This window comes from Mytilus edulis, chromosome 10, assembly GCF_963676685.1.
Source record: "Mytilus edulis chromosome 10, xbMytEdul2.2, whole genome shotgun sequence".
Taxonomy (NCBI): domain Eukaryota; kingdom Metazoa; phylum Mollusca; class Bivalvia; order Mytilida; family Mytilidae; genus Mytilus; species Mytilus edulis.
This window is the reverse complement of record NC_092353.1, coordinates 52,026,030-52,044,560: the sequence shown is the minus strand read 5'-3', so window position 1 is coordinate 52,044,560 and position 18,531 is coordinate 52,026,030. Positions and strand designations below refer to the sequence as shown.

General features: G+C 31.5%; 1 protein-coding gene across 3 annotated transcripts in view; it reads right to left on the bottom strand.

The window, feature by feature from the left end:
* LOC139491457 (sestrin-3-like) overlaps positions 1–18,531 on the bottom strand; it is a 58,107-nt gene that overhangs the window by 21,833 nt on the left and 17,743 nt on the right. For all 3 annotated transcript variants that reach the window (XR_011656543.1, XM_071279159.1, XM_071279160.1), the window contains exon 3: positions 11,214–11,282. Coding sequence is in view for 2 of the 3 variants with exons in the window: in XM_071279159.1 (XP_071135260.1) it covers positions 11,214–11,282 (69 nt within the window). In the remaining variant the exon portion in view is untranslated. The remainder of the gene's footprint in view (positions 1–11,213; positions 11,283–18,531) is intronic.

Below are 18,531 nucleotides of genomic sequence, written 5' to 3'. Positions count from 1 at the left end.
TTTAACTTAACTCTGAGCCTCTTAATGCTTAATTTTGATTAATTTCGGATAAATAACATCAAAAGCTTGCATCCCATAAAACTAATTTGAAGTCTTGAAAGTCCTTGACCTAGCGTCAAATAATTAAAAGCATCCAGCTGTTAGCAGGTGTTATATAATGTCAATTGTCAGTCTAAAATTATATAATTCATTTATTAGGTTTATATCTCATATCATGGACAAAGGCCAACCCAGTTGTGTACAGATATTAATTAATTAATGTGTTAAATTAATTTCTGGTGTGTTGAAGATCTTTTATTAATATGATTATCAGAATTGTACAGCATAAGGAACATACCATATATTGGGCATCATGAGGTACAAAACCAGGCATCATTTAAATCACAGACCAAGCATTGGAGATCATTAAAGGGATGAACTCGGCAGCGCATTTGGCACAGACCAAGCATTGGACATCAGAAAGCAAATTAAAGCTGGCCTCATTTCAGGCACACATCACACATTGGGCATCACAAGGCACAGTCCAAGCATTAGGCATTACAAGGCACAGACCAAGCATTTGACATCAAAAGGCACATACCAAGCATTTGACATTAAAAGGCACAGACCAAGCATTTGACATCATAAGGCATAGACCAAACATTTAACATCAAAAGGAACAGACCAAGCATTTGACATCATAAGGCACAGACCAAGCATTGGGCATCACAAGGCACAGATCAAGCATTTGACATCATAAGGCACAGACCAAACATTTGACATCATAAGGCACAGACCAAGCATTTGACATCATAAGGCATAGACCAAACATTTGACATCATAAGGCACAGACCAAGCATTTGACATCATAAGGCACAGACCAAACATTTGACATCATAAGGCACAGACCAAGCATTTGACATCATAAGGCACAGACCAAACATTTGACATCAAAAGGCACAGACCAAGCATTTGACATCAAAAAGCACAGACCAAACATTTGACATCAAAAGGTACAGACCAAGATTTGGGCATCACAAGGCACAGACTAAGCATTTGACCTCAGAAGGCCATAAATCGGCATCATACTTAGACACAGACCAGGAAGCAATGAACATAATTAAACACTGTGACCTTAACTAGTTTGTAAATAGAGAGGTTTTTTTTTTTCTCAGGCGACATTTAAGACTTTTATTAAAAACAAGCATTTTTTTTAATGTTAAATGGGAACAAGAAATATTTTGGTATACCCCCCCCCCCCCCCCCCCCCCCCTCTACTTTAGGTAGATTTAAGTCTTTTGTTCAAGAGATATTCATCTGGATCTGCTTGAGCACAACATTTATTTTACCTTAGCATCTACCTGAGCCATGCTTTTTCACACCTTGATGGATTGCATCACATCTAAATATAGAAAATCACCTGACAAACAAAAAGAACATGCAAGGTGACTCTCAATTAGTCAAGATTCTGTACTGTTACATGTTACTTTTAAACAGTTAACAAGTATGAAAGTGCACATGATTTAATCTTTACTCTTTTCATTCATGATATCTGTCATCAATGAATGTGGATGGGTTTTGAATAGATTAGGCTTTTTTTTTAAAACTCTTGATTAAAATTTTAAAATTTGGATGCATTTAAAACAAGAATGTGTCCCCAGTACACAGATGCCCCACTCCCACTTTCATTTTCTATGTTCAGTGGACCGTGAAATGGGATCAGAACTCAAATTTGACATTTAAATTAGAAAGGCATATCATAAGGCAGCAACCATTTGATTTTCTGAGGGGGCTATGGAATTTTTTTCTGGACAAACTTTTTTATCGCCTTTGGCAAAAAACAATTTTTTTGGCGACAAGTTGAAAACAATTTTTTTCTTTCAATTTTACCATTACATAAAGTTGTAACTGAGAAATTAACTGTGGGTAAAACAATTTTTTTTTCTCAGGGTCAAGAACAAAATTATTTTTTTCTACAAAAGCTGGAAACAAACTTTTTTTTCCAAAAAAATCCAAAGCCCCCCCCCCTCCCCCCTCGAAAATCAAACGGCTGCTGCCTAAGGGACATGTGTACTATTTAGTTTCAAGTTGATTGGATTTGAACTTCATCAAAATCTACCGCGACCAAAAACTTTAACCTGAAGCGGGACAGACATATGAACGGATGGACAGAATAACGAACAAACGAACGCACAGAAAACATAATGCTCCTCTAATATAGTAGGTAATGGGCATTAAAAATCTGTTGAAAATGTTAACTCAATGCAAAGATGTTATTAAAAGGGGTTCCTGGTCTGTCTGTCTGTCTGACCCCCGAACATAGTAATACACTTTCAACAATTAAATCTGGTTTTGAGGGCTACATCTTGCTTTCTATTGATTGACTGTTGGTGTTTTAACACCACTTTTGGGCTATAATGTGGCGGACAGTTCTTATGGGAGAAAACCACAGACCTTTGATAGGAAAACTGAAAATCCTAGTCAATTAAGATTGGAGTCAAGTGCACTCACACTTTCCTGGGTTTGAACTGACAACCCAGACTGTTGACTGGCTATTGATTACAGTAGTAGAACTACTTAGACCATTTTGCCACCCAGGCCTCCTATTGCTTATAAGAGAATTTTGAAAAAAAATTGCAAATAGGTCCAATCAAATAATTTGTATCCTAAAGATAGTATAGAGTTTTCAACTTGAATTTTTTTTTGCTTGAGACTCATATATTCTTTCTACCACTATCCAGGATTTTTTTAATTTCAGGTAATTGAATAATTGCTGGTCACTTCAGTGGATCTAGATGAAAACAGTTTTGGATGATTTTATACTAAATATCCATATAGATTGTGAAAAACAAAGCAAATAAATTTAGTAATGCCATTACAACTACCCAATATGACAATGAAGTTAATTTTGAATGCAATTTGACCTAATCAGTTTTAGCTACATAAAATTCATAACCCAATATTCAAACATTTTAATCCACCTTTACAAGTCAGAAGTTTGTTTTTTTTAATCATAGGAAATTAAAGATTTAAAAACTAATTACACACTTAATTTAATAAAAAAGCGCTAGGCAGAAGAGTCTATTTCCTTATGTATATATAACAAGGCCAAAGGAGATTTTCTCGATTATGTTAACACTATGACACCACTAATTCATCCTCATTCAGAAATAATGGAAAATTTACACAATTTTTTATTCTAGTCAGTAGTTTTCCAGTGCTACAAAAAATCAATAAGCCATGATCTATAATTGATGATACTTAAAATATATAAAAAAAAGTTATTGGGAGTCTCAAATCCAGATACTGTAAACCAACTTATTTTCTTGGAAACTTTTTTTCGCGTTTTACCATTTCATGACCACTTCGCGGCTTCTTAATTTCGCGATTTTCTAATTGACTTGATGAAGTTTAAAAAGGATTTTCCAAGCTTTTCATATTCACGACGATTTAAATTCGCGTTATTTTTTTACTCGCGAAAGTCGCGAAAATAAATCGCTCGCGAAAATAAGTTGTTTTGCAGTATACATTGCACTTTTAACATACAAAACACAAGAATTGCATGTTGAAAGCTATGAAATTCATAAGTATAAAATTAAGACGATGTGGTATGATTGCCCATGAAACAACTCTTCCTCAAAGACCAAATAACATTAAAGCCTAATCACTTATACTCAGTTCACCATACAGCCTTTAACCATGAGCAAAACCCATACAGCATATCCAGCTCTAATTTAAGGGCATGACATGAAAAATGTCAAATAATGCACACAACAACTGACAATATTAATCACAGTCTGACCTGACTTGGAACATGGCACATACAGAGTGTGAGTGTGGTTTGAGCTAAAACATTTTATGAGGTCTGATAGAAAGCTAAAATATTGAACCCGGGACGCTGATATCAGGAGCTGCACAGGATTAAAAAAAATTCTGATGATTTTTTTGGTAAATTCATAGCAATCTCATATTGACTAATAAATGATATATAAAATAATTTTGAAAAATGTATATTTATTGCAGAATGATTTAAAAACCAAAATTACCAACTCTTTCAAATTTGTTTTAAACAATATTATATTTTTTTTTTAAATGAAATGCTATACTCATATCATAAAAGTTTGCTATAACTTCATTGAAGGTCTTCATTTAAAACAAGAACGTATCAATAGTACACAGATGCTCCATCCGCACTATCATTTTCTATGTTCAGTGGACCGTGAATATGGGGTAAAATCCCTAATTTCGCATAAAAATTAGAAATATCATATCATAGGGAACATGTGTACTTAGTTTCAGTTTTGATTGGACTTCAACTTCATCAAAAACTACCTTCACCCAAAACCTTAACCCGAAATAGGATAGACGGACGAATGAACAGACTAACAAACAGACACACAGACTAGAAAACATAATGCCCATAAGTGGGCCATGAAAAATTCTGATGTAATTAATTATATAAAAATTTCTTAGAAAAGTAAAGAAATATACGAAATTTATAATGAAAGTCAATGGTTTGACCTAAAAAATTTCATTTTATTTTTGATTATTTCTTTGTGTTGATGGGTTGCTTCTTGCTATCGTAACATTCACATATATATCTGTATCTCTTACATTTTCATATCAACTTTATTTCATAATTTCAATTAATGCTAAAAAATTTAAGCATACGAATGGCCAAAGTATATATTGAAACATTAAGATATATATGAAAGTACTAAACTGAACTAGATTAAGAACCAACCTAGACCTTTCATATCCATGTCCAGTTAACAAAAAATAGTTATTCATATGTCAATCATACGCTGATAAAAAAAAAGACAGCTAGACATATAAAAAACTCGATAAATTAATTGGGGTTTTTTTCATGACTTTTTTTTTGCACTCAAAAGGAAAAGAAATATATATAAATGCTGTAAAAGCCAATTTTTTTTCTAGCACCACATAAATTTTGATAGATAATTGACAAGCAGTTACAACTAGAATAAGCATTAATGGCCCTTTTTTTTATTATTATGAAATCTCTTAATAGTGAGCCGTTTCCTGGGTGTGTGTCAGAATGTCAAAATCATATGAATTAGACAATATCTATCTGACATATGACTTGGAAGAAATACCAGTCAGACTGAGTAATCCTGTAAAAGTGTCAACCATAAAGACATAAGCAGTGGCAGATCCAGGGGTTGCAACCCCCCTTTTTTTTTTACGATCAATGCATTTGAATGGGAGCATGTAGTTGGAACCCCCCTTTACTCTGGGTTGGGAAACCCCCCTTTTTAAAATGGCTGGATCTGCCCCTGATAAGAGTGTAGGTCCATCTTTGTCAATATTGATGCATTATTAATGAAATCAATAAATCTTCCAAACACAAATAAGTTTAACAGGTTCAAACAGCAACCCTACATTACAAATAAACCAAAATGAGATAACTGACAGGTCTTTCTTCTGCGATTGGCTTTCAATAAATTTCCAATAAAAAGTAACAAACAGGCTATTAGACAACAACACTTAAACAACAACAAACCAAAACAACATTGATTATAAAACCAGTCTTTGCTAATTAAATTTTCATTATTGAAATTCATAAAATTCCAAAAAAACAAATTAGGAAAAAGGTTTAAAAACAAATCTTTCAGATTAATTTTCATCAGAATGAAGATCTTTCTCTATGAAGGTATGAAAAGTTGACACTGAAACATATGATCCAAACTTGATTTGGAAAATTAGCTAGGTTACATAAGGCCTCAGATAACAATTAATTCCCTTTGTTCGTGGTCTAGGAATATAGTTCCCAATTATTATATGGGGAATTTCTTCCCAAGTAATCTGTCTACTGTTTTCTTTGAAATGTTTACTATTTGAGTGGTCCTATCAGTTGCATATATATTGAAATAAGTAAAACATGTGGAAAAAAATGATTGTTGAAAGTGAAAGTAGTGATTTGGCCAAAATGAAAGTAGGGTAGAAATCAGCCTTCGTCATTTATTCAAGATTCAAATCCTACCATTGGCATGCTAATAGGGCCCTCAAAAGAAAAAGCACTGATGGATTGTACTGGGACAAGCATATTTTATTAGAATAATAATGGTCTATAAGCAGTTAAACTTATTTCATGTTTGTGGCGGTGCAAATTTTTTAATTCAATTTGACTTTAACTAAAAAATGCATTGTAGCCAAGGGGAAGAATAATTGTGTTCTGAGGCCATAAATATAACAAGGATATCATTTTACACCATTCCTGTTATGCAACATGTATCTGTATGCTTATTTTGAAACACATTTTCAAGATTGGTGTAAACAAACATTAACAAAACAATTCATCTGCCTTCGGTTGTAAAGGAAATGTCGGACTTCGCCGGTACAAGTACATATATCTAGAGAAATTACATAACTGTTGTCACCATGATATAATATTAGTGTGATTACACTTAATACTACCTCTTATATATCTATATTTTTAACATCAGCAATATGTTTTCCATTTCCGAAACGGTAAAAATGTCAAATGTGATTATTCTGAGAGTTTATATGTCTTGTACATGCAATGATATACATTCATTCAGTTAGTGCTAATTCTGAATGCTTGCTGCTGACATTCAAAGGAATTGTTTAGATTGTTCTTAGGCAGAACCGTTTTATGATGCAAATATGATTGGCAACTCAGAGGGAGTAGCAACTGAACCCTTGTAGTGCATTGGAAAATGGGTATATTTATCTACATTAACTCTGGAACCTTGAGTTTATTTTTTAGGTTAATAAAACGAGAAAAGGGATAGTTATCAACAACAGAATTTAAGGATGATAGCTGCTCAGTGTTTCAAAATAACAATTAGCCTTTTAAAACACTGCAAAAAAAAGAAAAGTCCAAGTGCATCTTTTCAAAGATCCTTAAAAATAAATTAATGGGAAATAATTCTCACTAGACTTTTCATACTTTTAACATTGACACCCGTTTTCCTAAAAAAAAAAAATGAAACAAGAATGTGTCCCAAGAACACGGATGCCCCATTCGCACTATCATTTTCTATGTTCAGTGGAGCGTGAAAATGGGATAAAATCTTTAACTTGGCATTATAATTAGAAAGATCATATCATAGGGAACATGTTTACTAAGTTACAAGTTGATCGGACTTCAACTTCATCAAAAACTACCTTGACCAAAAACTTTAACCAAAACTTTAACCTGAAATGGGACAGACGAACAGACGGACGGAGGAACGAACGGACAGATGATCGGACGCACAGACCAGAAAACATATATAATGCCCATAAATGGGTCATAAAAATAAAAAGTATTTTATAACATCTTCAAATTTTTAATCTATATATAATCAAATATGGAAGAAAAGTAGGGGTTAGCAGGGAAAACAAGTGAAACTGCGAGCTACTGCTCACTGATGATACCCACGCCGCAAGTGGATAATTTTAATAGTGTAAAAATATGCAAGTGTTTGGTAAACAGGAAGTTGTTGAGTGATGAATTTGAAAAAGCATCACACAGTATATCAGACTTATATAATCCTTGAAACCAAATTTCAGAAATGCTTGTATTGTAGTTCCTGAGAAAAATGTGACGAACATTTTCAACTTGGCTCTCATGTGTTAAATCAGACAAGTGTTCGGTAAACAGGAAGTTGTTGAGTGATGAATCTAAAAATGCATCACACGGTATATCAGACTTACATTAACCTTGAAACCCAATTTCAGAAATCCTTGTATTGTAGTTCCTGAGAAAAATGTGACGAAAAATATTCATGGGACGGATGGACTGACTGACGGATGGATGGATGGACAGACAGAGGTAAAACAGTATACCCCCCCTTGTTCAAAGCAGGGGTATACAAATTTCTAAAGGCACAAGTACTACATGGATAAAACCAAGGGATTCCAAATATCTGGCAAAAATCCAAAAACAAGAGTAGCGTGCATCCTTCAGGCCACAAATACAAAAAAATTGTCAAGATATATCAAGTATTATTGGAAGTCGAAGTCCTTAACGAGTGACACCTTAATAAAAATAGGTCTATAGTAATATGGCAACTTTATTTAAGGTTATATGACCAGTATGCAATAAACCTATCTGGAACAATGATCTCACAAATGCCAAAACTAGCCAGACTTAGACATTAAGGTAATTTCTCCAGAGAACCTTTATAGCATGCTAGACATGTTGTGAAACAAAACTAAACATCCTTTGATACTGCCTTGTTATGTCTAAAAAGACAAAAAAAAATAAAACTGTGTTATCTGTTACTACATAGACTTAACCTTCCAGTCCCATTTTCAGATTTGCAACAAGAGTCATTAATTATAATGAGGAATAAAATTCAGTATTTGTAAAATAATAAATATATAGGAAATCCTGATATTTAAGAGAATAAACTTAGCATTGATAACTGTCTTTAAAGTATAAAAGTCATGATAGAGGACTTACATGTATAATGGACTAACTTTGGCATTGTAAAATGTTGACAGAGAACTGAATTAACACAGAATTTGATTTGGTAAAGTTGGTATTTGTTTGTATTCCAAACCTTTTAAAAGAAGAGTTTTAACTACATATGTAAGAAGTACTTATAAAACTGAAAGCAAATATTTAGATTTACATGTATCTCTTAGGTGTAGTATGTGTCATTTGGTCTCTTGTGAAGAGTTGTCTCATTGGCAATCATACCACATCTTCTTTTTTATATTATATGAAGCTGGTGCAGACATTTTGTCTTGACATAATGCAGCCACTAATGACCACCCCAAATAAGGGTTATTTAGGCCCTGAATCCCATCTCTAAATAGTATTTCACCAAACATGTCCAATAGATTTTGCAATATTTGAACATTCACTTATACAAATCTAGATAATCAAATGTCATCTTATTAAATGTGAAATTCTGTACCCAAATATAATAGATGGCATTAAACATTATACAATATTTCACTATTATTGTATCAAATTAACAAAAGAAACATAATATCATTAAAAGCTAGTGTTTCCCACCCCCACATCTACCCAACATTGATGCCTGAATCATTACACATGTAACTATGTACATACATAAGTAAACCTGATCATTATAACCTCTTTATGGTCAATTTATATGTATCTTGTTAAATCTTAACAGTTTTTGACAAAGACATTAACCATAGACATGGGGCAAATCAAATTGCAAGCTTGCACATTTTTTTATAGCGGTCATCAGATACAAAAAGATAACCTTAGGCTAAAAATGACATATTTATGAGCAAAAACTGTGTATTACATATAAAAAAGATTGATATCTAACTAGCGAATGGTCATGGACATATGATTATACAATTTTCCATAGATTTTCATAGATTATTAAAACATTGCCTTAAGGTGGTATGAGTGTCTTTCGCCATCTTGGATTGTAAAAAACAGGGAATCTAAGGTTCATATTTTCTATCAAACTAGCAAAATTTGATGCCGGATTGCAGATTTTTAATGTGAATTTTCATTTAAAAGAACCAATTTATAAGAATATAACTTATAAATATTAATATTTGTACAAGTGTAGATTATTTTTGGTCGTTTTTTTAATATTTTCAAATTGGCAATTTAAGGGGAGGTAACTCTTAAACAGTGCATTTTCTGAAGGACTCTACATGAAATTTTCCTATTTTGTCTTTTAGCCGGAAAAAACGTACGGTGACCCTATCTTTTCTTTTGATATCCTCAAAGCATTGTCTGAAAGCAATCTTCTCCTAATTAATTTTACAATTCTATCATTTTGTTTAGTTTCTATTCACAAACTGTTGTTTTTTCCTGTATAATCCATACAAAATTTGTCATTTTATCACAACCTGTAGCTTGAGAAAATGCGCGGTGACCTATCATTTTTATAATATTTTTGAACATGTATCAATAGATACTACATTTTGACAAAGTATGAACAAATTCTATCATTTTTATTTTAGACTCCTATACCACCTTAAATCTATTTTCCTTCTTTTTTTTTCAGGGGGTAGGCGGGATAAAGATTGAAACTATCTAACTAACCAATGGTCATTGACATATATGCTTTTATAATTTTTCATATATTTTCATAGATTATTTTAATAGTGTCTTAAATCTATTTACATTTTTTTTTGGGGGGAAAAGGGGGGGGGGTCAGAATGAAACTGTTAGACATTTGAGTCTGTTCAATCTCAACAAGTAGAATGTCCCAGATATGACAATTCGATATCACACATAGATAATTCTTTCTAAATGTTTTTAAAGTGTTGATGGTTCAAGATAGAATCTAAAAGTCCTTTGCCTTTGGGCAAATATTCTCAAAATAGTATACCATTTACAAATTTGACAAGTATTTAATCTTAACAAAAACTTTTTTCTTTAGTTATTATTTAACTTGAAACTTGGTTAATTTAATCACAAAAGTGCTATTTCATTCTGAAGTTGAGCACTTTGAGAGAAACTGTGGTTAAAACCTAAGCAAAGTTTTATTAAAAATTTTGACTGAACGAAAGTTTAGTAATTTGAACACAAAGTCATGTGTATATTTTTCATTTACATATTTATTTCAGCTATTTTTACGACATTTTGTCAGTATGTGTAATATAAATATAAGGAAAAAGGATATAGATCTCAATTAACTTCTGATAATATTTTATGGTTCTGCTGATTGGTCAAAATTTATACATGTAGTCTGCAGAATATGAAATTATGCAATTTGGTGCAGTTCTTTGAACTCTGTAAATCAGTGCAGTAAGTAGAAATCTATAAATGTTTGGCTTTTCTCAATAAATGTGTTACATAATTTGACTTGAATGTGTTTACTGTAAACCAACTTATCTTAGTGTTAGTAAGTCTTTTCTAGCTTATTTGAAGGCAATATATGGTTACAGTGTTTGTAATTTTCTATTGTGATAACATTATTTGTGCAAATTCATATTTTGGTTCATACTTATAAAGCCCATTGGTGGCTTGGGCTGTTTTTTGCTCTAATTGGTCATGTTGTGGTCTCTTTGACACATTCCCCATTTTCATTCTTAATTCATATTGTACAGAAGCAAAAATGTCTTATACTGAGACTAAAGTCTAATTTTAAACAAACAAATAGTGGTCTTTCAACTCTCGGTGGTCTCTGGGAACACAGGGAAAAGGCCTATTCATTTTAAATTATTAAAGAAAATTGTCTCTCGTACTGCATTGTGTCAGTGAACATAATATGATAGACAACCAGCAAGTAATCATTATTGAATTTGTATAGACTCACAGAACTATTTGGTATGAAGCAACTTGGTCCCAAAGTGGAAGGTTTTGGCAGTGTTATATTTTCTCTTTCCTGCAAAGAAAAAAAATTAAATGTAATTTCATCCTCAAAACCATGCATAGACATAACTTACATCATTTAATAATTCAATTTCCAACAAAATATAAATTTTATTGGACCCTCGACAAATCTGGTAGAGCAGTTAAGAACCTCATTGAAATCTGTTACTTAAGCAGACTGACTTAAGTCTATATTAAGGTGTCATTTTGTATACATTTGCCGTCACTTGTTAATTCACTCCTGGGCCTGCACTTAAAGTTCTAATTATTAAATAACTTAATTTCTTTCGAAATCATATTCAATATTTCATTTGTTACACATGTCGAAAGTATAATAACTTAAATATTATCTGCCAATTTAATTCAAAAGACCTGTCTTCTGAGCTGTCTTCAAATTTAACCTGAATGAAATCTTATCTGTTCTGTTTTGCTACCCTTTAGAGAGCATTAGCTTTCAGTAAGACAGCAAATTCATACAATCAGATAAAACTCTGAAAGACATTTTCATAATTATTCAAAAATGCATTGAGTTGCAGCAAATTTGAGTATAGAAAAATTATAAAGAATATTTTTTCAAACCAGGCTTTGACTTTATTAAAGGATACTAGCATTTAACATAAAGATAAAATGTAATTATCAAAACTTAAAGCATTAAATAACATATATTTGAAATAAAGCAGAAGGCATTGTGTATGAAAATTGAGGTGTTAATTATTTAGTTTATTCTTTGTGGTCTTTCTAAACATGTAAAGCAACCATTGAAGAACTTATCAAAGACAACAGGCTTGTAATTTAGTATACCACACACCTGTTTCATCAAAGAATAATCATTGGCAGAAATCAAAACAGTTGGAAGACAAAATTAATTATCAAGTGTTTTTGAAAAGCAATAATTTCCCAAAAAGGTGTGCAAATGCCTGGGGTAAGAAAAAACTCAAGTGTTTAGAATGATGATACCCTGGGGGGATAAAAACACCCACTAGAATCACAGCACCCCAGGGGTTTGAAAGAGGTTATTCAGACCTACATAATATTTTCAATGAATATAGTATTTATGTAAGTTAAATTAGTAAATATATTTTAAGCATAAATATATGAAGTTTAGGGGGGACTTTTGTGGGAAAATTTAGTTGATAATATTGTAAATCACTAAAACATGATTGGACCTGGATCCACCCCTGCAAATTATATACTGTACAACTAAGATTCTGCACATCAAATACCCTTGATTGGAACAAAAAATATAATTCTTATTCCTAGGGTCAGCTTTACTGTTTACGTAGGTCAGCTTATTATTATTTTTGATACCATGGGTAACAATCTATCTTTCTGCACAGCAGATGTTCTTTCACATAGGACAATTTTATTATGCAATTTATGATATTGCATGTCAATTAACACAGATATATAAACCCTGATCAATCAATTTCAAACACACCAGAGACCTTGTCAATCTCTCTTCACCTTGAAACTTGCACATCATTCAAAATCAAAGGATAAATAAAATTTTATTTGTCCAATTTTTCATCACCAGATAATTTAGTTTTAAAACTTTTCATCACCAGATATTAAATTTCAAAACTTTTCGTCACTAATTTGTATATTTTAATGCTTATTTAACACAAATCATATTTGTGCAAGCATTTTATCACAAACAAATAATGTAACAATTGAAAGACAAGTCTGATGCCCTGTTTGTACAACACAAAGCAGGAGGTCCAAAATTTTAATCTGTCAGCACCCCATGCACTTTGATGTTTAAAATATAATCTCCTGAGTGAGTAACCAAAACCACTAAAAAACACTGTAGAATAACTGCATAGACAAAGCTAGCATATCGATGATATTCTGAAAGCTGCTCACAGCCAGGCGCATGGATGTATTGATATTACATACAAAATATCAGATATCTTTCATAGACACTAAATGTTTTAAAAAGTGAGTTATCTTGGTCTGATTTCCAACATTTGTTCCAGTGCAGACAGGTCAGACTAGCTGCTAATATCTTTAATTCCAATAGCCCCACATAGTGTTAAAACAACACAATATCAGTTACCCATATATAGCAAATTTTGTCATTTTTCTTTGTAATAGAATATAAAATTTTGATTAGAAATTTGAAATCTATTATTTGCTGTGAAAACCAAGAGGCTTATAAGTTCATTTTGGAGTAATCTTTGCTTTTTTTCAACAGTCTGGGAACTAAATTTTATTTTAAATGTGCATCCAACGAATTTTTAAGTCGGATGTCCTTCATAACATGTAAAGTATGCACATGCTTTAGAGAAAGCCTTAGTGACTGTCTAAAAATAGCATTCGATTTGTCACTCCTGAGTCACCCAAAAATATGGTCAAGTTGACAACAAGATTACTAAAGATATAATTTTGGAAAATGACTCAAGTCCCTCAGATTCTGTCAGATTTATTACAGATACTTGACTTTGCAATTTTGGTCTTTTGCAAAATAAAACTATTGACCATGAATGAAATAATATCAAACTGACATGATTAGATAATAAAAAAATTCTTCCTTACTGACTGATAAATTTATAAAATTTAAAAATTACAAAATAAATCAAACAAAACAAAACAAAAAAAAACCACATCACTTCCTCAGCCTGTGAAGCAAATCTTATTTTTGGTAGGTTTTCATTATTGCCAAAATTCCATTGGAAAAGGTATTGCAAAAAAAAATAAAAAATTGGCACTATGTGTATGCAACATTGCTTTGAATTGAAAATATTTATCTCACATTTTTGTCAAATGTTCAAAAATTGTCATAATAATTAAATGCATGAAAAATTCACAGTAATTAATTCAGCCCAAAACTTGCACCAAGTTGACTAGGTACTAATAATATTCAATGACTATATATCTGTTCTTCTGACAAAGTAACTGTATCAAGGTAAGGTGGTTTATGGAGACATTTCCCTTTACTGTCCAATGTAAAAACAGCCCAATAAAGTCACAACGGTCAGTATCAAAGAGAATGCTGTTAGAGTAAATCATTATTTTATGTGTCAGATTTTATTGAAACTTCACAGGAGGCTATACCACACACAATAACAATATTGCAATAAATATTCTTGTAAATTGTACAATATGTGTGACCAATTCATAAAATTTTGACCAAGGTTACTTAAGGTTGTTAAGTTTGTAATAAATATTTTGTTTTATGGTTTGACCTCTCATAACTAAGAAATAATAAAGTCATAATATTTAATATTTCTATTAAGTTAAAAAAAAAAGTAATAAAACTAGTGAACAGTGGCTTTTCAATATTTTTTTTATTATTTTATTCAGACTAAAGATTTTTTGAAAAAGTTGGACATTGGAATTTTACTAAAAGAACATATATAAGGTTTATTATGAAAATTAATATTTTCTCTACAAAATTGGAAATATTTAATCAATATCAAATAAGCAAAAAATAAAGAAACACTTAAAAGACGTAGAAATAATTTGCCTGCATAATTGATGTTGGGTTACAGTTAAAGATAAAGCCGAAAAATATATATCTATTTTTTAAATTATCTAGATCAATAGTCCCGTCGAGAGAGAAAAATAATTCTAGAGTCAAAAGTCGGTAATATGGAAATGAATGGTCTATTGCAAAGCATTGAAAGGCTGCATTTTCATATATATGAAAATTCAATATTGTGCTGGAATGAACGAGAGGCAGATTTAGGGGGGGGGGGGGGGGGCCAGGGGGCCCGGGCCCCCCCCTTTTGGGGAAAAAAATTGGTTGCTTATATAGGGAATCACTGAAGCGTGACTGGAGGGGGCCCCCTCTTAGGTCAGTCAGTGGGCCCTCACTTATGAAAATTTCTGGATCCGCCACTGTGAACGATGTATGATTCTTATATTTCAGCTTTTTCAAAGTTTTAGAAATTTGCTCAATTGCTGTATTTAAGTCTAGGGCTAAAATGGGTTTTACTTTGATGCTAAAATGTCCTATTGATTAGTGTTATTCAACCTCAGCTGACTTAAATTGGGTCACTGTAATGATTTGACTAAATATATTTAGTATTTAACTAAATCAGTATATTTGAAATTGATCTTTTTGTTTAATTAACCTAAAGAAATCAATGTGACAATGCAAATGAGGTCAACAAAAGAATAATAGGGAAGCCTTTAATTTTCATTGTACTATAGGTATGTATTTATGTATCAATTAGGTCAAGAAATTCAATTATAAAACATCTTATTTATTTCTTCTTTATTTTAGATTGTGATTGCCTACAAAAAATTGGGTATGCTTTCATATATTATTTCAACCTTGGGCATAGCTTGACAGTGTATCGTGTGCTTGAGAGAGTTGGAAGCTTGATTTATGATTGGGGATATTAAAGGTTTTTTAAATTGATTGTTGGTTGCTAAACACCTAGTGGAAAACATTTTGTGCATGTTCAGGACAATATGAAAGGGCTAATGCATAGGTAAAAGAACAATCAATATCACATAATTGAATGTCATAGAAACAAGTGAGTTATCTCCCCACTTCTAGTTACAGGAAACCATAAAGGGAGATAACTCATTAATCAAATTCACTGTCGACTGCTCATCAAAATTCAATTATCTTCCATACTTTAATTTTCTTTTTCTTTCTTTCTGCAAGACATTCAATAATTGAATTTTATAAATACTTCTACGTTTTCATTTTACAAAATGCAGTATAGTTCATTGTATGATAAAAATGTTTTTTCAATTTCTGGAAATCCTATATTTAGATTCCTCCATTACCTAATTATCACCATAAACACTATTTTACAGAATGAAGCAGTGAAGCCTGACACTTTTATTGAGCAAAAACCCAGTACATTGTAATATCCAGGAAATTTACAGCCATCAAAGTCAATCATGTATCAAATATAATATGATGACATAAAGAATTGATTATCAAAGAGTAGATTGCTATTTTAGTATAATACTTTTATTAGTTTTAATAAGACTGAGTTTCCTAGTAAACAAGTAATTACATTGAAATATTGGTAATTTTTTATCAGCTTCCTTGTTGATATAGCATGTTATATAATTTGTATCAAATGATCTCATTGGTTGAAAAAATGTTTCTCTATGAATGGTTTCCCGACAAACTTTTTCTAGAAATACAGTGAAATAAGATATAAATACCTGAAGTCAGATTAATATAGTGGCTGTTAGAAAACATGCTTAAAATAAGAGGTAAAACATAGTTGTATAGAATGCACTGTAAATTACCAATAGAGGGGAGATAAGTCATGAAATGTTACTATAATTTGTCTTTTATGAAATTATACAACAAAATTACGTAGTGAGGATCATTGTTTGCTTTATAAGGCTCTGTTAGTCTTTACAATTTTAATGAATGATTATATTCTGGCTTCCAAGGAAACCGATCAAACCACAAGATCTTAACATTGACCAATGAACCAGGAAAATAAGGTCAAGGTCATATGAACCCTATCAGACAGACATGTATGTCTTACAGTCATTCAATACACCAACTATGGTTGACCTTATGCTTATAGTATCTAAGATATGGATTTGACCCCATAAATTTAACCTTGATGATGGATCCATAAAATGAGGTCAAGGTCATGTGAACCTGACAGGCATGTAGATGTTGCAAAGAACCAATATACCAAATATAGTTTTCATATTACTCATAACAAATGAGTATTTCACTGGACAAATAAATGGGGAATGTGTGACTTTGTGTCCACAGATGATGTGCCCTCTTGCATACATAAAGAATGCAGAGCAAATCTGAGAAATGCAGGAGAAAGCTTAGTCTTTTTAGAGTAACATGAAGATTCCATTTATAAAATTTTAAAAACTGACTACATTTGTACTGTTAAAACAATAAAATAGATTTTGTAGGTACAAGAATATGGAAATTTTTTCTGACCATCAATTAATTCTCTCAAAGGATTATTGTATTAATCAACTCTGACAATATATTTTCCACTGAATATTGAACTCTAACATATATGTAAACATAGCTTCAGTGTACATGACGTTGACCACAACAATCGGCATTTAATATAATCTTGTGGTCAATATGTTTAATTGGCAATCCTCCTACATATTTACCCCACTCTTTATACAGTTTAATCAGAGTGTGAAAGCTACATAAATGTAAATACTCATTCATTAGGTTAATAGAACTACTGGACATTTGCCACTATATAATAATTAGTAAGCCTAGGTAATCATTAACCAAGATCTAGATTTAAAATGAATGGAAAATGTACATTATAAATATAGTTATTTTGTGTCTTTTAGGAATGTTTTTCTTCCTCTTCTTAACTCTAAATTATACAAGTAAGAGACATATTTTGCATAGAGTGCATAAATAAAAGGGGATGATTATTCTTGAAAAGTTAGAAAAACACACAAAAATTAGACAAAAGTCTTGGTTTCAGTCATATTGATTAACATTTGTGTAGCTCCTTTATTGATGATCAGTTTTACTGTTTACAGTTTGTTCCTATCTGTTATAGTTTTTGAGATAATTGCCAAAAAAACATTATATAAGGGCAATAACTCCTTCATGTGTTTTCATGGGTTTCGGTCATTTTTACATTTTAGAAGGTGTCAATATGCTCATCCTATGTACATTTTCTGCCTTCTTATTACAGAGTTTAAGAAAACATACAGATACACAAAACTTGTACATTGAGGGCAACAACTCCTTAAAAAATGTCTGATAATTTTGTTGCATTACACCACTCATGGTACCTTTAAGTTCATTTTTTTTTTAATTTGGTCGAAATTGGTATTGGTATTGGTATTCGATTGAGAAAAAAAATCAAAAGTTTAAGATGACAGACATCAACACTGGCTGAGGTAAAACTGGCAATAGCTCACTTTGCATTTTGGCATCAAAAAGTTAAAACCTAATTTGTCATACAATGTTTTTATTTAAGTTTATGCAAATTATAATAAGGTGCTCTATCCTTGAAAGAATTTTCCATTAAGATTAGTTCTATGTTATTTATTATTACTTCTTAAGATATTATTGGCACCCATGGCAAAATTATACAAGATCATAAAATACAACTGTACTTTAAATCTGAACACCTGACAAGAATCCCTGACCCTTGATTTGAATACAATTGTCATTGTATTGTTTAAATTTTTTTCTTAGCTATACAGTGCATAACAATAAAATAAACTTATCAGGGACAAAAATATGATATAAGATAGTGATTAAACTTTTTTCATTTACTTTTTTTTTAAAAGCAGTTTAAAATCTTTTTAAATTTCTATCACTTTTT